Consider the following 18,648-nt stretch of genomic DNA (forward strand, 5'->3'; position numbering starts at 1 on the left):
CATTGTACACATGCACACATTCTCTAGGGCCAGTTTTGGGAGAAGAGGCAACGCTGTATCCTGGCCTAGGCCAACAAGGCCCAGGTTTAGGGCAGCACATTGCAGGGGGCAGCACGGAAAGAGTCCCCACCGGCTTACGCTACACTGTACATTAAGCTGCTTCTAATTTTGACTGTCCTATCATCCTGGACCACAAACCTTCCTCACTGTGCTATATGTTTTCTGCTGCACCATTGGCATGGTTATATCTTCTTAGTCCTCTGCATAAAATGATCAGAAATTGTGCTTAAAGTAGAACTATAGGCAACACTTGTAAGGAAGGGTTATAGCCCCTGTCAATTTATTTTTTTACCATTCCTGTCCCATTGCAGAGATTGCCCTTCACTTCCTGCCCCATAGCCAAACAGGAAGTGAGAGGAGATCTATGCAAATTAAGGGAATCCATTACACCCCCCCCCCCCCAGGCCCTAAGAACTAGTGTCCTCTCTCAAAAATGTCAGGGCTGGTCTTAAACAGAAAGGGTTGTGGCCTTGACAGGAAGGGGTGGGTCATATTTAATTTAGGGGGCGCACAAGTTTAGTCAGGCCTAGGGCAGCACAAAACCTAAATACACTATTGGGAAGAGGGTTAACCTAACAATTGTTTTGGGTATTTGGAGGAAACCGGAACAATCCCAGGAAAGCCTAGGGTGAACATACAAAATTATACACAGATGGTTCTTGGTAGAGGTAACAATTTTTTAACTGTCTTGGTATTAAACTATCATGACTTCTAGTATTCCAAAAAAAAAAAAACGGTATAGTCAATGCAAACATGACACGGGTATGATTTTAACAATCTGGGTGAACAAGGAAAGTACATAAAAAGTTAGCTTTTTTTTTTATGGAACTGTGAGAAAATTATTTGGAATATCAGTATTTAATGATACATCCCTTAATAGGTAACATGCACAGTAGCACTACTCTCAAAAAAAGTTATACATTTTTATCAATTCTAACTTTTGATATTTGTCACCACTTAGATATATGAAAGCTGTTTAATTTGTTTTTTAATGTCACACACCTGCAGTTAATTTTGGATAGCATAGGTGAAGGGTTAGAAGTTTGCTCAGGTTTTGGCGATCTGTGTTCCCATTGAGGATACTCTTTGCTCTGCAGCTTCTTGTTGAGATTGCAAGAAGTATGGAAACTTTACCAATGAGCATACAGACAGCAATATAAACCTGACGGGTTCTAAACTTTCATCAGCCTACTCATGGATATTCATGGCTGTTTTTTTTTCTCTTGAAGAGATTCCTTTATAGAGAACACAAGGGCAAGTCTCTATAAAAGGAAGTTAGGGCTTTTCACCAACAATAAAGCAAGTAAAGCTTGCTATTCTTGGCACTTCACTTTGTTAAAACGGCAAATTAAACAGAAAGTCTTTGTTAAGGCATGCTTTGCCTTTTCTTAAAATTCTTCTTGCCATGGAAGAGCTAAAGGAGATTGTACAATCAGATTGTAATGTGTATGGGTAGCTTAAAGATTTTATTCAGTTACCGTCTTTTAGGCATGGTAGAGATGATCCCATCTGCAGAAACCCTGAGAAGGATCCAGGTGGAACATGGAGTGACTGGTTCCTTTAAAGATGGTCCACTAGCTGACTGGCTGCAAAAACATAACCCCACAGAAGATGAATATGAAAAGGTAATAGATGATAACTCTGTATATAAATATTTCAGATTACTTTATTAATCCCAAAGGGTAATAATTCAAGTGTTGATGACTCACAACAGTAAAATCAGTCTGTATATACAGTAAAGCATGGTTGTTATATGAACTGTTTGATCCTGTCTTCTCAGATTGTCCCCTTGCTTCACTGTCCCCGATCCATCTGCTGTTAGTACAGAGCCTTGGAGGCACTGTGCACATGCTCAGTTTGGTGTATATTGCTAGAGAGTAATTTTTTTTGGGAGGGTGCATGTAATCGACACAGGACCAATTAGCACTGTCCAGATAGAGGGTTAGGGGTTATGCAGGAATAGAAGTCACAAGACTGCTACTGTATATACTGCTAATGAGAAAAGGTATAGAGAAAGGGTATTTAGCCATTTATATTTACTAAAATAATTGCATTTTCATGTACTGTGGGAGACCATATACTGTATAGGGAATGCAGGGTCCTGGGTTTAGTAACATTTTAAATTATATTTATATATAAATGTTTTTGATTCTAGGAGAAAGTTATCTTTTTAGCTCACATTTCTAGCTTATATTATGAATATAATGGCTAACAACTGTCAAAACAGATACTTTCCAAAGTTGTAGATTATTTAGCTCTACTTGAATGTTTAACCACTTCTTGACCATCCCATTCAGATATACTGCGGCAGGGCAGCCTTCCTGCGCAAAATCACCTGCCTGATTGGACACAGCGGTCCTGACGGACCCAAAGTTCGCCGGCACCTCAAGATCATTGTGAGGAAAGGCAAAACGTTGGCCTGCCTATGTAGACAAGGCAGACCGCCATTCTGTGAGAAGGGTAGATGGAGATCTTGTGTTCCTGCTAAACAGGAACACTGATCTCTGTCTTCCACCAGTCAAAGCACCCCCACACAGTTAGAAATCACTCCCTAGGAGCATATTTAACTCTTTGATAGCCCCAAAGTTAACCCCTTCTCCTGGCAGTGTCATTAGTACAGTGACCGTGCATTTTTCTAGCAGTGATCACTGTATTGGTCTCACTGGTCCCCAAAAAGTGTCACTTAGTGTCAGATTTGCCCATCGCAATGTTGCAGTCCCGCTAAAAATCACTGATCGCCGCCATTACTAGTAAAAACAATAAATATTCCATAAATATATCCCATGAAGACTCTATAACTTTTACACAAACCAATCACTATACACTTATTGGGATTTTTTTAACAAAACTATGTACATATTGGCCTAAATTGATAAATATATTAGATTTTTTACACGTTTTTTAACTGCCTGTCCTTTTTTTGTTTATAGCTCAAATACCCCCCAAAAAAAGCTCTGTGGGGGGGGGAAAGGACATCAATTTTATTTGGGTACAGTGTCGCACAACTTCACAATTGTCAAAGTAACGCAGTGCCATATTGCAAAAAATGGCCTGATCATGAAGTGTGTGTGTGTGGGGAAGGGGAGGGGGGGGGTAAACCTTCCAGGGCTGAAGTGGTTAAATCAGCCTTTCTTAAAAATGTTACTTTATAGGAACCCTTGAAAAAGTTTGCAAGTCATAAGGAGCCTCCACTAAAAATGATATCTACATATTATATGTATATTCACATAATCAGTAGGTTGTGGAAAGTTAAACCTAATCTTACCCCTCCACTCTATATGACAAAAACATATACAGTGATAATCATGGAATGAAGAATAAATATGATCAGAAAAAAAAAACAGACAGAAAAAATTGCAGTGACCCCTTACATTGGTGGCCAATGTAGTCAAGAGCTTAATCTACCACTGCTCACTCCTCAAGGAACCCTCAGTAGACTCTGGTCGAACCCCAGGGTTCCACAGAACCTTGGTTGAGAGAGGCTGGTTTAGATCATTAGATGGTTTGACTTTTGTTGATTTTCTAAAATTATAGTCGATATTAAATTCTGAACTTTATTTATTATCCATGTAAAAATTACACTGCCAGGCATTTCAACTGTTTTTAGTTTACTTAGTTTGAAAATTGGTTAATTGTTGTCCCTTGAAGACAAACTGTGCATATTATAATATATAATATCGTTTTTGGTATAACACACTTTGCTGAAGGGGAAATTTGTTGGTGGTCGATGCTGAAAATTTGAAATTCATTAACCAGCTTAACTGCTGGTTAATGAACAGTTTTGATTTGTTCCCTTTCTTGCTACCATGTTATTAATAGGCGTCAGTTGATACATAAAATCTGTTTTGGGATGAGATATACAGATGATACGTGAGTAAAAATGTGAATTGTTTAGGTGTCTGCAGTATCTTTCTATAACAAGAGCTTGTCATTCTGTCATATGTTTTTTGATGTTGAAAGTTTAATTCAAGTATTCTGTAAATCTCATATAAAGATAGAAAAGGTTACATTTCCAGTAGTATTGACAGTAAATGTTTCCTTTCCAGGCAGTGGAAAACTTTATCTATTCGTGTGCAGGATGTTGTGTAGCCACCTATGTGCTTGGCATATGTGATCGGCACAATGATAACATCATGCTGAAGACTAGTGGCCATATGTTTCACATAGACTTTGGACGCTTTTTAGGGCATGCACAAATGTTTGGGAACATAAAACGGTGAGTTTGAGAAATTGTGTTTTTACTTAAAATCATATGTATACTACTAACATACTCACGAACCAGAATTGCAAAAATACTTTCCTTTATAGAAAAAATTGTTGACCCACACTCTCAAATATTAAATGTAAATGCAATTTTTTATTAATTTCATACTTTTCATACTATATTTTTAATGACCGCAGGGATCGTGCTCCTTTTGTGTTCACTTCAGACATGGCATATGTCATAAATGGGGGAGACAAGACATCAAGCCGCTTCCATGACTTTGTTGATTTGTGCTGTCAAGCCTACAATCTCATCCGCAAGCATACCCACTTATTTCTCAATCTACTGGGACTGGTAAGCTAACAAATCTAACAATGGTCCAAACTTCCTAATTGTGAAAAACTCTGTGTTTATTATTCTATGCCAAAAAGGTAATAGTTCTGCAGTGGAAATCCCCCCAAAATAAAGCTCTGGTTCTGACTTGGTAACCATTTGCTTACTGGACACTTAAACCCCCCTCCTGCCCAGACCAATTTTCAGCTTTCAGCGCTGATGCACTTTGAATGACAATTGCGCGATCATACAACACTGTACCCAAATTAAATTGTTATCATTTTTTTCCACAAATAGAGCTTTCTTTTGGTAGTATGTGATCACCTCTGCGGTTTTAAAATTTAAAAAGACTGAATTTAAAGTGGAGCTCCACCCTAAAGTAGAACTTGCGCTCATCGGAACCCTCCAGTGTCACATTTGGCACCTTTCAGGGGGGAGGGGGGTGCAGATACCTGTCTAAGACAGGTATTTGCACCCACTTCCGGCCACACAGTCTGCGGGTTAGACTGCGGGCAGAACGTCAGATCCCCCCCCCCCATTGTGTTCTGGGAAACACACAGCTCCCAGAACACAGGGGGGACCAGTGAGCACGGCGCAGCGCGACTCACACATTCGCCATAGGGAAACGGCAGTGAAGCCCCAATGTTTCACTTCTGGTTCCCTCACCGAGGATGGCGGTGGGGGCAGCAGAGTGACGATCGATTGCTCGTCTTCTGCTGCCGACGTCGCTGGACTCCAAGACAGGTAAGTGTTCTAATATTAAAAGTCAGCAGCTGCATTATTTGTAGCTGCTGGCTTTTAATATTTTTTGTACTGCGGAGCTCCGCTTTAAAAAATTTTTTTTTTTTTTGTATATTTTGTTATAAAATTTTGCAAACAGATAATTTTTCTCCTTCATTGATGTATGCTGATGAGGCAGCATTGATGGCCTGCACTGTTGGGCACCGATAAGGCGGCACTGATGGGCACTGGTGGGCACTCAGAAGTGGCACTGATAGCTGGCAGTAATGATGGGCACTGATAGGCAGCACTGATTGGCACCAATGGTGGTGGGCATTGGCAGGTGGCACGGGCAGGGGGTTTTAGAGTGGCACACGTGAGGCAGATGTGCCTCCTTCCTCTTCGGGACTGATGTCCCTTGCACCTAAGCCAGTGATCGGCTTTTTTCTCCTCACGCTATAGGCATGAGGGAAAAAAAACGAATACCGAGCTTTGTTTACATCACGTGATCAGTTGTCATTGGCTGACAGCTGATCACATGGTAAGAGGCCGGGACCGGCCCTTCACTTGAATCTGTGATCACCCGAGTCTCAGTGACTCGGGGGATCACAGCACGCGAAGGGGAGGACATATATTGATGTCCTCCCGCCAAAGCATGTCCGCACTGTAGCCGTCATTCAGCTATAGCGCGGACGGGAAGTGGTTAATCAAGTACCTGTGTACAAACTAATAGGCAAGGCTCTTTGGCTGTTAAAAAAAAGTTTGCAAAAGAGTTGGACCCCCTGGGTAGAAATACAATTTATTCTACCTACAGAGTAATATCCCCTGTTTTTCATGTACTGTATTTTGTATAATAAAATTGTTACCATGTGAGAAAGTGATACGACAGAGAATAACAAACAATATTATATTTCTCTTATTGTCCATGGACGGACACAGCTCCTTAAATCTTGACAAGTGGGTTATGTTCCCTGTTTACAGAAGAGGACTAGGCAGAAACATGTTAGATAATTAAATACATGTTACATTAACAGAGTTGAACAGCCCCGCCCAGGGGGCGGTCCCCTCCAGACATTACCCTCCTCACTGCAGCATGCAGCCTCAGTTTCGTTCTGCTTAGCAAGGATAAGGACGTATGGCTCCCTTTGGGCCCAGCGCCCTGAGGAGAAATTTTATTTTATTTAACTTTTTCTTGAAAGACAGGCTGGATAATATAGATCCTTGTAGTCTACTCAGTCTGACCAGCAAGCGTGGGCATACCTTTGCAAAGAGGCTGGGTCTGCCATGCCATACCCCATGACTCCTGGGGTGGCCGGTGAGCTTTGCTCCGAGGTCCACATATGACTGGGCTGTGGTGTTGTCTCACAGTGGACCGGGCCGACAGCTACCTCCATTGCGGTTGCAGTCCTGTCAGGAATGCGTCAGCGAGTCCTCGCTTGGATGGGTAAGTACAGTCCCTCCCGCTTCGGTGGGTTGGTACGGCTGGGCATTCCTGGGGTTCGGGGGTCCTCTTCTCCTCCCTTCCCTGCTCCTTTTCCCTTGCTGCATTGCTAACATTGCCACTGTCAGGGGGAGGGGGCCTTCCTTAGGGGACTGTGTTATCTGGCCTGTGTTTTTTCTTTTTTGTATGGGGCTTTCCTGTGAGGGGTTTTTCACTGTTTAAAAAGCCCTAGGAGGCTTTTCCTGTTTAAACACGGCATTTTGCCGCCATTTGGCACACAGGTCCCTGCAGATGCCGCACAGTTACCTCACGGTTCTTTTCCTCTCACACGCTGTGTGCTGAGAGTGGACGGCAGCGCTGGGCAGTCTCCTCCTGAGGTGAGTCCCCTGGGTACCCCTGATCAGCGCAGCAAGTGGATGAGAGGCACAGATTGAGCCAGGAAATAAAGGGACATATGTTGGATTGTTTTAACATGGACAGTAATCTACGATATATTCTTTAATGTCTGTAAAGAATATTCTGACCCTACCGGTCAATAATGACTCTTTTCAATGATTAGCCCTGGCTAGTGAGTTGTTAAATGAGGCTGGCTCTTTAAAGGCCTTTCATTGTGTGATAACACTGTTTAAAGCCTATTGATGCTCAGGTGTGAGACAGACCGTCTGTCTAAAGATGTGGATTGAGTGGAAAGCATTGTGTGATGGTGTTTTGTTTGAGTTCTGTTAAGGGGGGGATGTGACTTCTCAGGTGCAGTGATTAGGTCATGTTAATTATAGACCGGCGCCAAAATGTCTGAAATGTTTAGCAATTAGCCATCTGAAGGTGTATTGAAGCCCCCCCCAGTGTGTGGGTGGAGAGTTTGATTGTTCCTGTGATCACTGAAACATGCCTTGAAAACTGTCTATAATCTTGAGAGCTAACCATTAAAATTGTTCATATATTTGAAACCAGTAACAGAGCAAGTCTTGTTATTCTGGGAAAAAGGATGTCTGATGTCTGTTGGATGGTTGGAGTGTCAGATGAGCTGTCGTGGGTTGATGGAAGGTCGTAAACGGTGGTGACCGTTACACACACTATGTAAATATTATTAATATTTGGAGTCAGTATCTGGGTCTTTCCCAAACATGCTGGTGGTGGCAGCAGGTGGCAGCACCTGGGATTCCCACAGAGGTTATTGTTAGTCCTGGACACATTTGTGCCAGGGTGGGGGTGGACTGTGGACGGGCGGTAAAAGAGTGCCCCCTTTCCCCCGTTATCCCCTGGGAAATTCTCTGTTATGGAGCAATGGACCAGGTACCTGGGTAGTTAAAAAAAAAAAAAAAGAAGCAGGATAAGGCATTTATGGGTGCGCTTCTCACTGCTGCAAGGGACTCTCTTAAGCTGTATAGTGCAGCTGGGTTTCCGCTGAGGGCTCGGTGTTTTTTGAATCACACAAATCAGACCGCTCTGTGTAGGTTTTTTCCTTCTGTGCCCTTCTTTGATAATTTCTAAGAGGCGGAATGAGAACAGCCGCTGAGGGCTTTTGTAGTCCCTCACCGCCGGGCGGTTCAGTGCCCCTTTGAGGAGAGCCTTTTCAAAAGATGGGCTTCTTCTCCGGTGGTGGACCCTCCAGGTGTCATGTATAGGTGACCACTCTCCCTATTGTGGGAACCCCCGCTTGTATGGATCTGACTGATAGAAGATCCAAAGTACTGACCCGTTCCATGTTTACCATGTTGGGGTCTGACTTGCCCCCTATAGTGGCCACTACTCTGGGGTCTCAGTCGGCGCTGGTGCCATTTTTTGGGAGTTTTTTCAATTACATTGAAAACTCCCATTGACGGGCATTTTGTCGTAGCCGCGCTATGGCACAGCTTACATTGAGGTCGGCCATTTTCCTGTGGCCGCGTTCTGAATACTCGGTGGCCATCTTGGAGTAGTCCTGACCCCTAGTGCTGTATACAACTCACTGGGTGAGCATTTTGCACCAGACAGTGGAGGAGCAACGACTCTCTCCCGAAGTTATTAGGCTAGTGGACCAGCTGGTCCAGCGCCTCATATAGGTCTGTGATGCTTCATTGAATACTGCGCCCTTGTTATCCAGGGCTTCTGTTTCAGAATGGTTTTATGCACACTGTGGTGTAGTGGTTAACTCCATTACTTTGCAGCAAGAGAGTCATTGGTTTGAATCCGGACACTGACGCCAATCTGCCTGGAGCTTGCATTGTCGCTCCCTGTGTCTACGTGGGTTTCCCCTGGGTACTCCGGTTTCCTCCAAAGGCATGTGTGCATACACCTACATAATATACATACACACTATGTGTGTGTGTATATTATTTAGGGGCAACCCTCCCAGGCCATCAAAGGCCCAGCTGGGGGACTAATCCATCCCTGGGTGCGTAAGCCAATCACGCCGGCACCCAAATCCTGCCAATGTATGTAGCCTTCCCTCCCTGTCTCTAGGTGGGAGGAGCGGCTTGCAGGTTCACAATTCGGTGAAACCTCCCTGCTCTCCGACCAGTGGGTCTGCGAGGTGATCACTTCGGAGTACTAGATAGGGTTTCCTCCTATCCACAGAACAAAGTTCTTTCCTCGTGACTTCCTCTCCCGGCCCGTCGGTCTGCCTTGGGCAGTGTGGGACTTGCTAAGCTGCGGGGCAATTTTATCTTTCCTGCAGGACGAGAGGTTTGGGGTTTTCTATGGGCCTCAGGCATCAAATACCTTTGTGAACGTCGGGTAGTTCCGCATGGAATCCATTCGTTCGGTGGTAGCTGCGCTCCATCCGGGGGACGTCCTGGCGTCCTCAGACATCAGGGACGTATACATGCATGCACAGTGTTTTTTTATGTGCTTCGTGATAAGAGAGGGTCTCTGTCAGCCTGTGGCCCTCCCTTTTGATCTGGCGTCAGCACCATGGGTTTTCAACTAGGAGCTCGCACTTATCCTAACTTTGTTGGGACAGCGAGGCTTTGCCTCATTGGCTACTTGGATGACTTTCTTCTGAGAGCAGCTTCTGTCTCAGACCTAGTGGATGTGTTATTCCCATTCAGACCCTCCGAAGATTCGGGTGGGTGTTAAACGTTTAGACCAGAAGGTGTAGCTCAGTGGCAGCAAGCCTGCCCTCCATGTGTGTGACCCAGGGTTCAAATCCTGGGCATGCTAGGTTTCCAACTCAGCGTTGGAGTATCTAGGGTTGATCCGGACTCCTCGTTGGTGAAGGTCCTTCTTCCCCTGGAGAAATTGCAGACTCTTCAGTCTGCGGTGAAGGTATTGGCATCACGCAATCAGTCTTCTCTCCGGACACCTGCTGGTCTGGGGCCTGTGTGTAGCCTCCTTCAAGGCGGTACTGTATGCCCAGTTCCAAACTCGGGTTTTCCAGGGGAAATACTGTCCAGGTGGTAAAAATCTCTTGTCTCTGAAATCATCAGATTCCGGTGCGCCACCTAGTCAGAGTCTCTCTGAGTTGGTGACGGAGATCCCTGACTCTTCGGTCTGGGAAGTTGTTTCTTCCTTCCAGTGGTCGGTGTTTACGACGGGTGCCAGCTCATGGGTTGTGAACCTGGGGGGTTCAAAACCTGGGGTGTCCAGTCGGCCCTGAGTCGCTGGACCTGCGTGGACCTATGGCCACACCTCCCTGCATGTGCCCGCTCTCGTCCAGTCTTGGTAGCTACCCAGGGTCGGGCCTGGCTAGTGCCTGGGTGGGAGACCGCCTGGGAATACCAGGTGCTGTCTACTGTTCATTGTCCTAATATTTTAGGCGATCAGGCTATGCTTCTCCTCATGGTCGAGGAGGTTGCAAGGTCTGATTTCAGCTGGACAACGCCATGGCCGTGGCTTCGGCCTACATCAGGTATACTGGAGTCGCCAGATGCTGGACCAGGGCGACTGGTCTTTGTGCTTGGGGTGTTTCGGCTCCCTTGCAGAAGGTGAGCCTCACAGGGCATGGATCTCCTGGCCACTCATCTCCACTACAAGAGTGTCGAAGTTAGTGGCCAGGTCTAGTGATCTGGTACAGATGCGTAAGTCGTGCTGGTGGCCCTGTGGGGTCTGTATCGGCGACTTTTTGACGTTCCTCCATTGTAGTTGCTTCCTCGGCTGCTCCACAGAGTGGAGGCTGAGGAGATCCCGATGATTCTAATCGCTCCAAATTGACCTCTGCGTCCTTGGTACGCCGATATCGGGCGCCTGGTAGCGGAGGTACCCTGGCGGTTGCCAGGGCAGGAGGTCCCTCTGTCTCGAGGTCCCATACTTCCTCCTGTTGTACAGTCACTGACTTGCTCAACATGGCTATTGGAAGCCAGACTTTATGTGACCGGGGTCTGACTTGATCATCTCAACAATGCTGAGGGCACGGTAGTCTTCTTCCGGAGGATCTACCGTTGCACCTGGCAGGCCTACATCTCTTGGTGCGAAGGGATGGAGTGACGTCTACGGACGTACTCGGTGTCCAGGGTCCTGCTGTTTTTACAGCTTGGAGTGGATCTAAAAATTGCTTAATGCACTGTTTGGGGGCAGATTTCAGCCTGTGTTCTTTCAGTGGCCTTTTTGCGGCCCGTTCCCTGGTGGTTCCCTTTTTGTGTGCAGGGGGTTTGTCGTATACTTTCCCCTCTTGGCCCATCTCTTCATGAGTTTTGACTCTGGTGCTCTCGGTTCTTCAGGAATCTTCCTTTTCTCTTGACACTATCTCAGAAGGTAGCCCATTTAGTGGCCTTTACCTCTGTTAGAGGGGTTTCTGAGTTGGCGGTCTTGTCTTGCAAGCCGCCATGCTTGATCCTCCATAAGGATTAGGTGATGGTGCGCCCGTGACCTTCCCTTCTTCCGAAGGTGGTTTCGGCCTTTCGCCGGAATAAGGACATTGTTCTTCCATCCTCCTATCCTCGGCCGGCGCATTGTACGGAGGTTGCCTTACATACTTTAGTCGTGGTACGCACTTTGCGGGTGTACCAGCCTGCTACGGCTCCGTTTCGGAGCTCTGACTCTCTTTTGTGTCGGTGTCTGGTCCACAAAAGGTCCTGGCGGTCTCGTCGACCATCATTTCTCGGTGGATCAGGCAGGCCGTCATACAGGCCTATGCTCTTAAGGGGCAGGCCCCCCTTTCTGGTCACGACACTTTCGACCAGGGCAATTGGTGCTTCCTGGGTTTTTTTCCGACATCATGCGTCAGTCTCACAGGTGTGCGAGTCGGCGACTTGCTCGTCCGTTCACGCTTTTTCCAGAATTTACATGGTTGCTGTAAATGCATCTTCTGATGCTTTTTTCGGCTGCTATTTTTTTGCCGGCAGCTGTTTAAAGTTGCACCTCCTTTGTTGAGGAGCTCTGCTTGTTTTGGGGTGAAGTTAAAATTGGTTTTACTGATATATTTCCCACCCCTCGTTTTTGACACTGCTTGGGGACGTCCCACTTGTCAAGATGTAAGGAGCTGTGTCCGTCCATGGACGATAATAGAAAATAGGATTTTATGTACTCACCGTAAAATCCTTTTCTCTGAGTCCATGGACGGACACAGCACCCACCCCTCCTTTTTAGGTTTGTACTGCTTGTTACAAAGTAAGGCTGCATGCTGCAGTGAGGAGGGTTATGTCTGGAGGGACCGCCCCCTGGGCAGGGCTGTTCAACTCTGTTAATGTAACATGTATTTAATTATCTAACATGTTTCTGCCTAGTCCTCTCCTGTAAACAGGGAGCATAACCCACTTGTCAAGATTTAAGGAGCTGTGTCCGTCCATGGACTCAGAGAAAAGGATTTTACGGTGAGTACAAAAAATCTATTTTTTTACAGCAGCAATCAAAATGCACCTTCTACCACACAAATGCATTTAAATTTCTGAATTTTCCATGCCGCAGCCACACTGAGGGGGAGGCACCGTGCCCCAAAAAATTGTTTGGTTCTCTAACTTTGCTGTAGCTTCGATCATCAGCTTTTGTGATGGGGAAGAGATTGGGTGCAGTTCTGCTAGGAGGGCGTCCCTGTTTCCAGGAAGAGGAGGACTGTGATTGACCACTGCTTTCACAGTCCTGCTAGCCCCATCTACCATCTGGAGGAAGATGATTCTTGTGGCTTGGATGCCACTACCAATGTCAAGAAGAAGGGACTACTTCTTTGTTTAAAAAAAAAAATATATATATATATATATATAATATACACACATACACAGTCTTGCTCAAAAGTTTGCATACCCCGGCAAAAATTGTGACATTGATATTGAAAATGACTGATCATGCCAAAAAAACTTTTTTTCATGGATAGCAATCACATGAAACCATTTATTTTCACACATTTTTCAGATCCTTTTTAAATGCTAACAGAAATCACCAAATGGCCCTGATAAAAAGTTTACATACCCTGGAATGTTTAGCCTTGGTACAGATAGGTGGCACACACAGGTTAAAATGGCAAATAAAGGTTAATTTCCCACATTTGTGGCTTTTTAAATCACAATAGGTGTCTGTGTATAAATAGTTAATGAGCAGGCTAGACACTGAGCCATGAGGAGGTAGAAAAGAACAGTCAAAAGACCTGCATAACAAGGTAATGGAACTTTACAAAGATGGAAAAGGATATAAAAAGATATCTAAAGCCTTGAATATGCCAGTTAGTACTGTTTAACCACTTCCCGACCTCCTCATGTACATTTACGTCGGCAGAATGGCACGGACAGGCACAATCACGTACCTGTACGTCCTCTGCTAGACGTGGGTGGGAGGTCCGATCGGGACCCCCCCGGTACATGTGGAGGTCGGGTCCGCTCGGGGAGCGATCCGAGACGACGGCGCGGCTATTTGTTTATAGCCGCTCCGTCGCGATCGCTCCCCGGAGCTGAAGAACGGGGAGAGCCATGTGTAAACACGGCTTCCCCGTGCTTCACTGTGTCGGCGCATCGATCGCGTCATCCCCTTTATAGGGGAGACACGATCGATGACGTCATTCCTACAGCCACACCCCCCTACACTAGTAAACACATACACAGTGATCCCTAACTCCTACAGCGCCCCCTGTGTTTATTTTATTTTTTTTGTTTCATAAGTTTTTATTGGGTGAACATGAGAGCATACAGGATAGTACAATGATACATCCAGAAAAAAAAAGTAGCGAGAATATAGCTTATTTTGGCTATGAACAGAAATTACTGCAAACATTTTTTATTTTATTTTTTAAACTTCAGCATACAATCATGTGTTGCAAGTCAATCCTCATCTGAAGAGGGCATATAAAAGGCATACAAGTAAGACATAGAAGATTGTACAATATTCATTATGCATTGTGAACCATAGGGTTCATCCTAGAACATTTTTGTTATGTCCATCTTGACCAGTATATAGGGTTTTTAGTAGTAGTAATTCTTTAATGGTCAAGAGGGGTAGGGAGGGGGGTTGGGGAAGGGAAAGGGAAGGAAGAGAGGTGAAAGAAGAAGAGGAGAAGAGAGAGAGAGAGAAAAAAAAAAAAAAGGGGGGGGGGTAGAGGGTTTAACACAGATCTGCTTGACTTAGGGTGTTTATCAAGTATAATCCTTCCACTTCAGTGTACATTTTTTATAGTTTTGCTGCTGATACTTTTGAGTCTCAATGAATATTTGTGCTAGTTGACTGTGAGTCTTTGAAAATCATCCAATCACGCCATGTTTCTGAGAATTTCATTATTTTCTCCTGGGAAATGCTTATGAGTTCCTCTATTTTCTCTATGTTATTTATTCTCCTGAACCATTCTGTCTTGGAGGGAATAACATCGGAGCACCAATGGGTGGGAATACATTGTCGTGCAGCATTGATCATGAACATTGCTAGCGATTTCATGTAGCGTTTTCTTGGAAGAGAATTAAAATGTAAGAGATACTGTGCAGGAGTATAGCATAGGTTCTCTGAGGTGACTAAAGTGATGGTCTCATGGACTGTTTTCCAGAAGGTTTGTATCAATGGGCAGGACCACCAAATGTGGATCATCGAGCCTTCCTATAACTTACATCTCCAACATCTGTCAGAGATAAGGGGAGAGAATTTGTGGAGAACTGATGGTGTTCTGTACCATCTGGTAATGATTTTAAAACTGCATTCTTGTGTGGCTACGTTGAGCGACCCTTTATGTGCGTACGTAAATTTTTTTTCCCAGTTTTCATCTGTTAGAGATAAATCTATATCTCTTTCCCAGTTTCGACATGACGAACTTGAGAAGTCTGACATATCCTCAAACAGGGATCTGTATAAATACGAGATGATGTGTCTGTGGGGGTTTTTTTTGGTACACAGATCTTCCAGTTTTGTGAGTGGTTTTGTCCAGAGATGTGTACTGTCGGCTTTGGTCAGGTAATGTGTGATTTGTATGTAGTTCCAGTGTGGTATTACGAAGGGTTTAATGATATAGTTTAGGTCTTCTCTACATAATATTTTCCCTTTTTTAAAGAAATGCATGGATAAGATTCGCTCATGTGGCCAATGGAGCTTTAGAAAGTTTTTCTCAAGCCCGGGGGGGAATTCGGGGTTGTTTCTCAGTGACGTCAGGGGGCTGAGCCAGGGGGTCGCATTTGATTGTTTGAATGTGCTGTGAAAGATTTTTAAAGTAGGACCTATCATGGGGTGCGCTTTTATAGCCTTCGAGTGGTATTTAGGGTGGATCCATGGTAAGATATGCAGGTCTTGGGGGAACTGGATATGCTCTAATTTAACCCAATCTTTGACTGCCTGGTGAATATTCCAGTCTACTATCCGTGTGAGGAGAGTCGCCTGATGGTATTTTTTAAGATCTGGTAGTGCTATTCCACCTTTGTTCTTTGGTAAGTTTAATCTGCTAAATTTAATCCGAGGTGATTTGCCTCTCCAAATAAAGGAAGTGCAAGCTTTACGGTATGACGAAAAGAAAGATGAGGGTAGAAAGATGGGTATTGTCTGCATAGCATATAAAAAGCGAGGCAGTATTGTCATTTTAATTAGGGAGGCTCTACCAAACCAAGAGACGTTTAGAGTATTCCATCTTTTCAGATCCTCATGCGCTTCTTTTAGTATAGGTAAAAAGTTAAGTCTAAAGAGGTCATTTAGATTAGAAGGGATTTCTATTCCTAGGTAGGTTATATTATGTTTGGCCCATGTGAACGGGAAATTCTTTTTACACAGATCTACAACTTTTAAGGGGAGTGTAATGTTTAGGGCATTTGATTTAGAGTGGTTGATTTTTAAGTTGGACAATAACTTAAAGTGATCCAGGTCTTTTAAGAGGTTAGGTATGGATATGTGGGGTTCTGCGAGGGATAGAAGCATGTCGTCAGCGAACGCAGCAATTTTATAAGTGTTTTTATGAATTTCAATTCCTTTGATGTTCTGATTGGATCTGATTCTGTTTAGGAGTGGCTCAAGAGTTAGAACAAACAGTAGAGGGGATAAGGGGCATCCCTGTCTCGTACCATTTCTTAATTGGAAGGCGTCCGATAGGTGGCAGTTGACACGTACTCTGGCTGTTGGATTGGTGTAAAGTGCAGTGATGTAAGCTTTCATTTGGGGTAGAATGCCTATGTGATCTAGTACTGCGTCAATAAAATCCCAGGCCACTCTATCGAACGCCTTCTCAGCATCTAAAGACAGAAAGAAGCCTTGCTTCTTATTTGAAGTTAACCAGTGGCTAATATTAAGGGCCTTAATTGTGTTGTCGCGACCCTCTCTTCCTGGGATGAAACCCACTTGGTTTAAAGTTATAAGGGAGTTGAGTAAGGGCACTATTCTATTAGCTACGATCTTGGCGTAGATTTTAACATCTACATTAATAAGAGATATTGGCCTATAGTTAGTTACTTGTGAGGTATCCTTACCTTCTTTTGGAATAACTGTAATGTGGGCTTCTAATAATTGTTTTGGAGGTTGGCGTTCAGATTTAAGAGTTTGGAATGTCTTCAGGAATCTTGGCTTCAGGATGTCGATGAACGTTTTGTAGTATTGTAAGGGTAAACCATCAGGTCCTGGCGCCTTGCCTATTTTCATCTCTTTAATTGCTTTATCAAATTCTGGTCCTGAGATAGGGGCTTCTAGTTCTTGGGCTTTATTTGTGGCAAGCTTAGGTGGGCTGTACTTTTCTAGAAATTCCTGGATCATTTTAGCTCTTTTCTCTGAATTTTGGGGGCATTTTGGGTCTGACGGAAGGTTGTAAAGGGAATGGTAATATGCTTCAAACTGGTTGGCGATCTCCTCGTTTGTGGAATATGATTTCCCTTGATTATCTCTAATTTGATGTATCGTTGAAGAAATTTTTTTGGTCTGAACTGCCTTCGCAAGTAATTTCCCGCTTTTATTACCCTGCTCATAATATATCCTATGTCTCAGTACGTATTGTCTTTTTGTTTTCAAATTTAGTTCCTCTGCAAGAATTGCTCTCATTTTAGTTAGCTCATCAAGCGTTGAGATGGCAATATCTCTTTTGTGTGACATTTCTAGCTTGTGGATCTGATCTATGAGGGATTTTATTTTTAGTTGGCTTTCCCTTTTTAGCCTCGCTAGTTTTTTGATGAATTCACCCCTGATGACGCATTTGTGTGCTTCCCACTGCGTTAGAGAAGAGGTTTCATCATTTTCGTTTCTAGAGAAATAAGAAGTTCTGATACGTCAGCAGGGTCTTTTAGTACTGCAGTATTTAGTCTCCACGTTTTTGTCACTGTTTTTTTTTCAGGGAAAGTCAGCGAAAGGGTTATAGGATGATGGTCAGATAGTGTCATAGGTTCGATAGTCGAGTTTGTTAGGAAGGTTAGGTCTGGTTGTGATAGGAAGAAGTAGTCTATTCTAGAGTATTTTTGATGGGTGGTGGAAAAGTAGGTAAAATCTCTGGTCTGGGGATACAGGGTTCTCCAAGTGTCATGAAGCATCAGCTCTTTCAGTTGTATTTTGATTTGTTTTAAAGCCCTGTAGGGAAGGCTCGATGTTCCGTTCGAGGTGTCAATGAGGGGGTCTAGTGGGATATTGAAGTCTCCCCCTAAAACTAGAATGCCTGAGGCAAAGGTTGTCAGCAGATCTTTGATTTTACGAAAGAAGGTTACCTGTCCTGAATTCGGAGCATAAACATTAGCAATTGTCATTGGATGATTTTCAAGTTTACCTTTGATGAATATATACCTACCCCCAGGGTCTAGCATGGTGTCTTGTACCTGGAAGGGGGTTCGATTTGAAATTAGTATTGAGACCCCTTTCGTTTTCCCTTCTGTGTTTGAGGCATGAAAAGTGGTGGGGTATCTCTTGTCGTGAAATTTCGGGATTTTATCTGATTTAAAGTGTGTCTCTTGTATGCATATGATATTTGCTTTCTGTTTGTGAAACTCGTTAAGGAACTTGGTTCGTTTTTCAGGTATGTTGAGGCCTTTTGCGTTCACAGAAAGAAGTTTAATGGATAGTGGTATGCTTTGCTGAGTATTTGAAGTCATGTTTATAGAGTAGGTGTGGGGGCGGAGTAAAAAAAAAGAAAAAAAAAAAGGAAAAAGAGAAAAGGAGAGAAAGTTTAGCTAGAAAAAGAAGAGGGAGGGGGAGGGTTAAGGGAAGAAACAACTCCGGCAGGTAGGCTCAGACCAGCGGATCTACCTTGGTATATACAATACCGGATGGGTCAAAGGGTATTTAAGGAAAAAACCCTTTGTGTGGGGTTGTGGCTATTATCGGATCTGCTACGGTTTTGGTCACAGTAGTACACAGCCAGAGGAGATTGTCTAACTATTCTTCCTTATACTCTCTTTGTCTTTCTACTCTGTCTGTATACCAATTAAGTCAGCACTCTGGGACAACTATAAAAAGAAAGCATGCGTATTCACAGGGAAAATTTTGGAAGGTTGGGCCTGAATAGTACTAAAAAATAAGTTTTGAGTTTTGCTCTGAGTCTCAATGGTTAGCCAGCTTACTTGTATAAATACACCTGTGGGGTAAATTTAGAACCGGAGGGAAGCTGCCTTTAATT

At 44.0% G+C, this 18,648-nt stretch overlaps 1 protein-coding gene across 1 annotated transcript in view; it reads left to right on the plus strand.

Moving 5' to 3' along the window:
• The window catches only part of PIK3C2B (phosphatidylinositol-4-phosphate 3-kinase catalytic subunit type 2 beta), a 1,746,470-nt gene that overhangs the window by 1,362,703 nt on the left and 365,119 nt on the right, over window positions 1–18,648 (plus strand). Inside the window, 3 exon segments of the mRNA XM_040339537.1 lie at window positions 1,549–1,685; window positions 4,107–4,276; window positions 4,462–4,618. Of these exon segments, the coding sequence (XP_040195471.1) occupies window positions 1,549–1,685; window positions 4,107–4,276; window positions 4,462–4,618 (464 nt within the window).

The sequence above is a fragment of the Rana temporaria genome, chromosome 2 (genome assembly GCF_905171775.1).
Source record: "Rana temporaria chromosome 2, aRanTem1.1, whole genome shotgun sequence".
Lineage (NCBI taxonomy): Eukaryota > Metazoa > Chordata > Amphibia > Anura > Ranidae > Rana > Rana temporaria.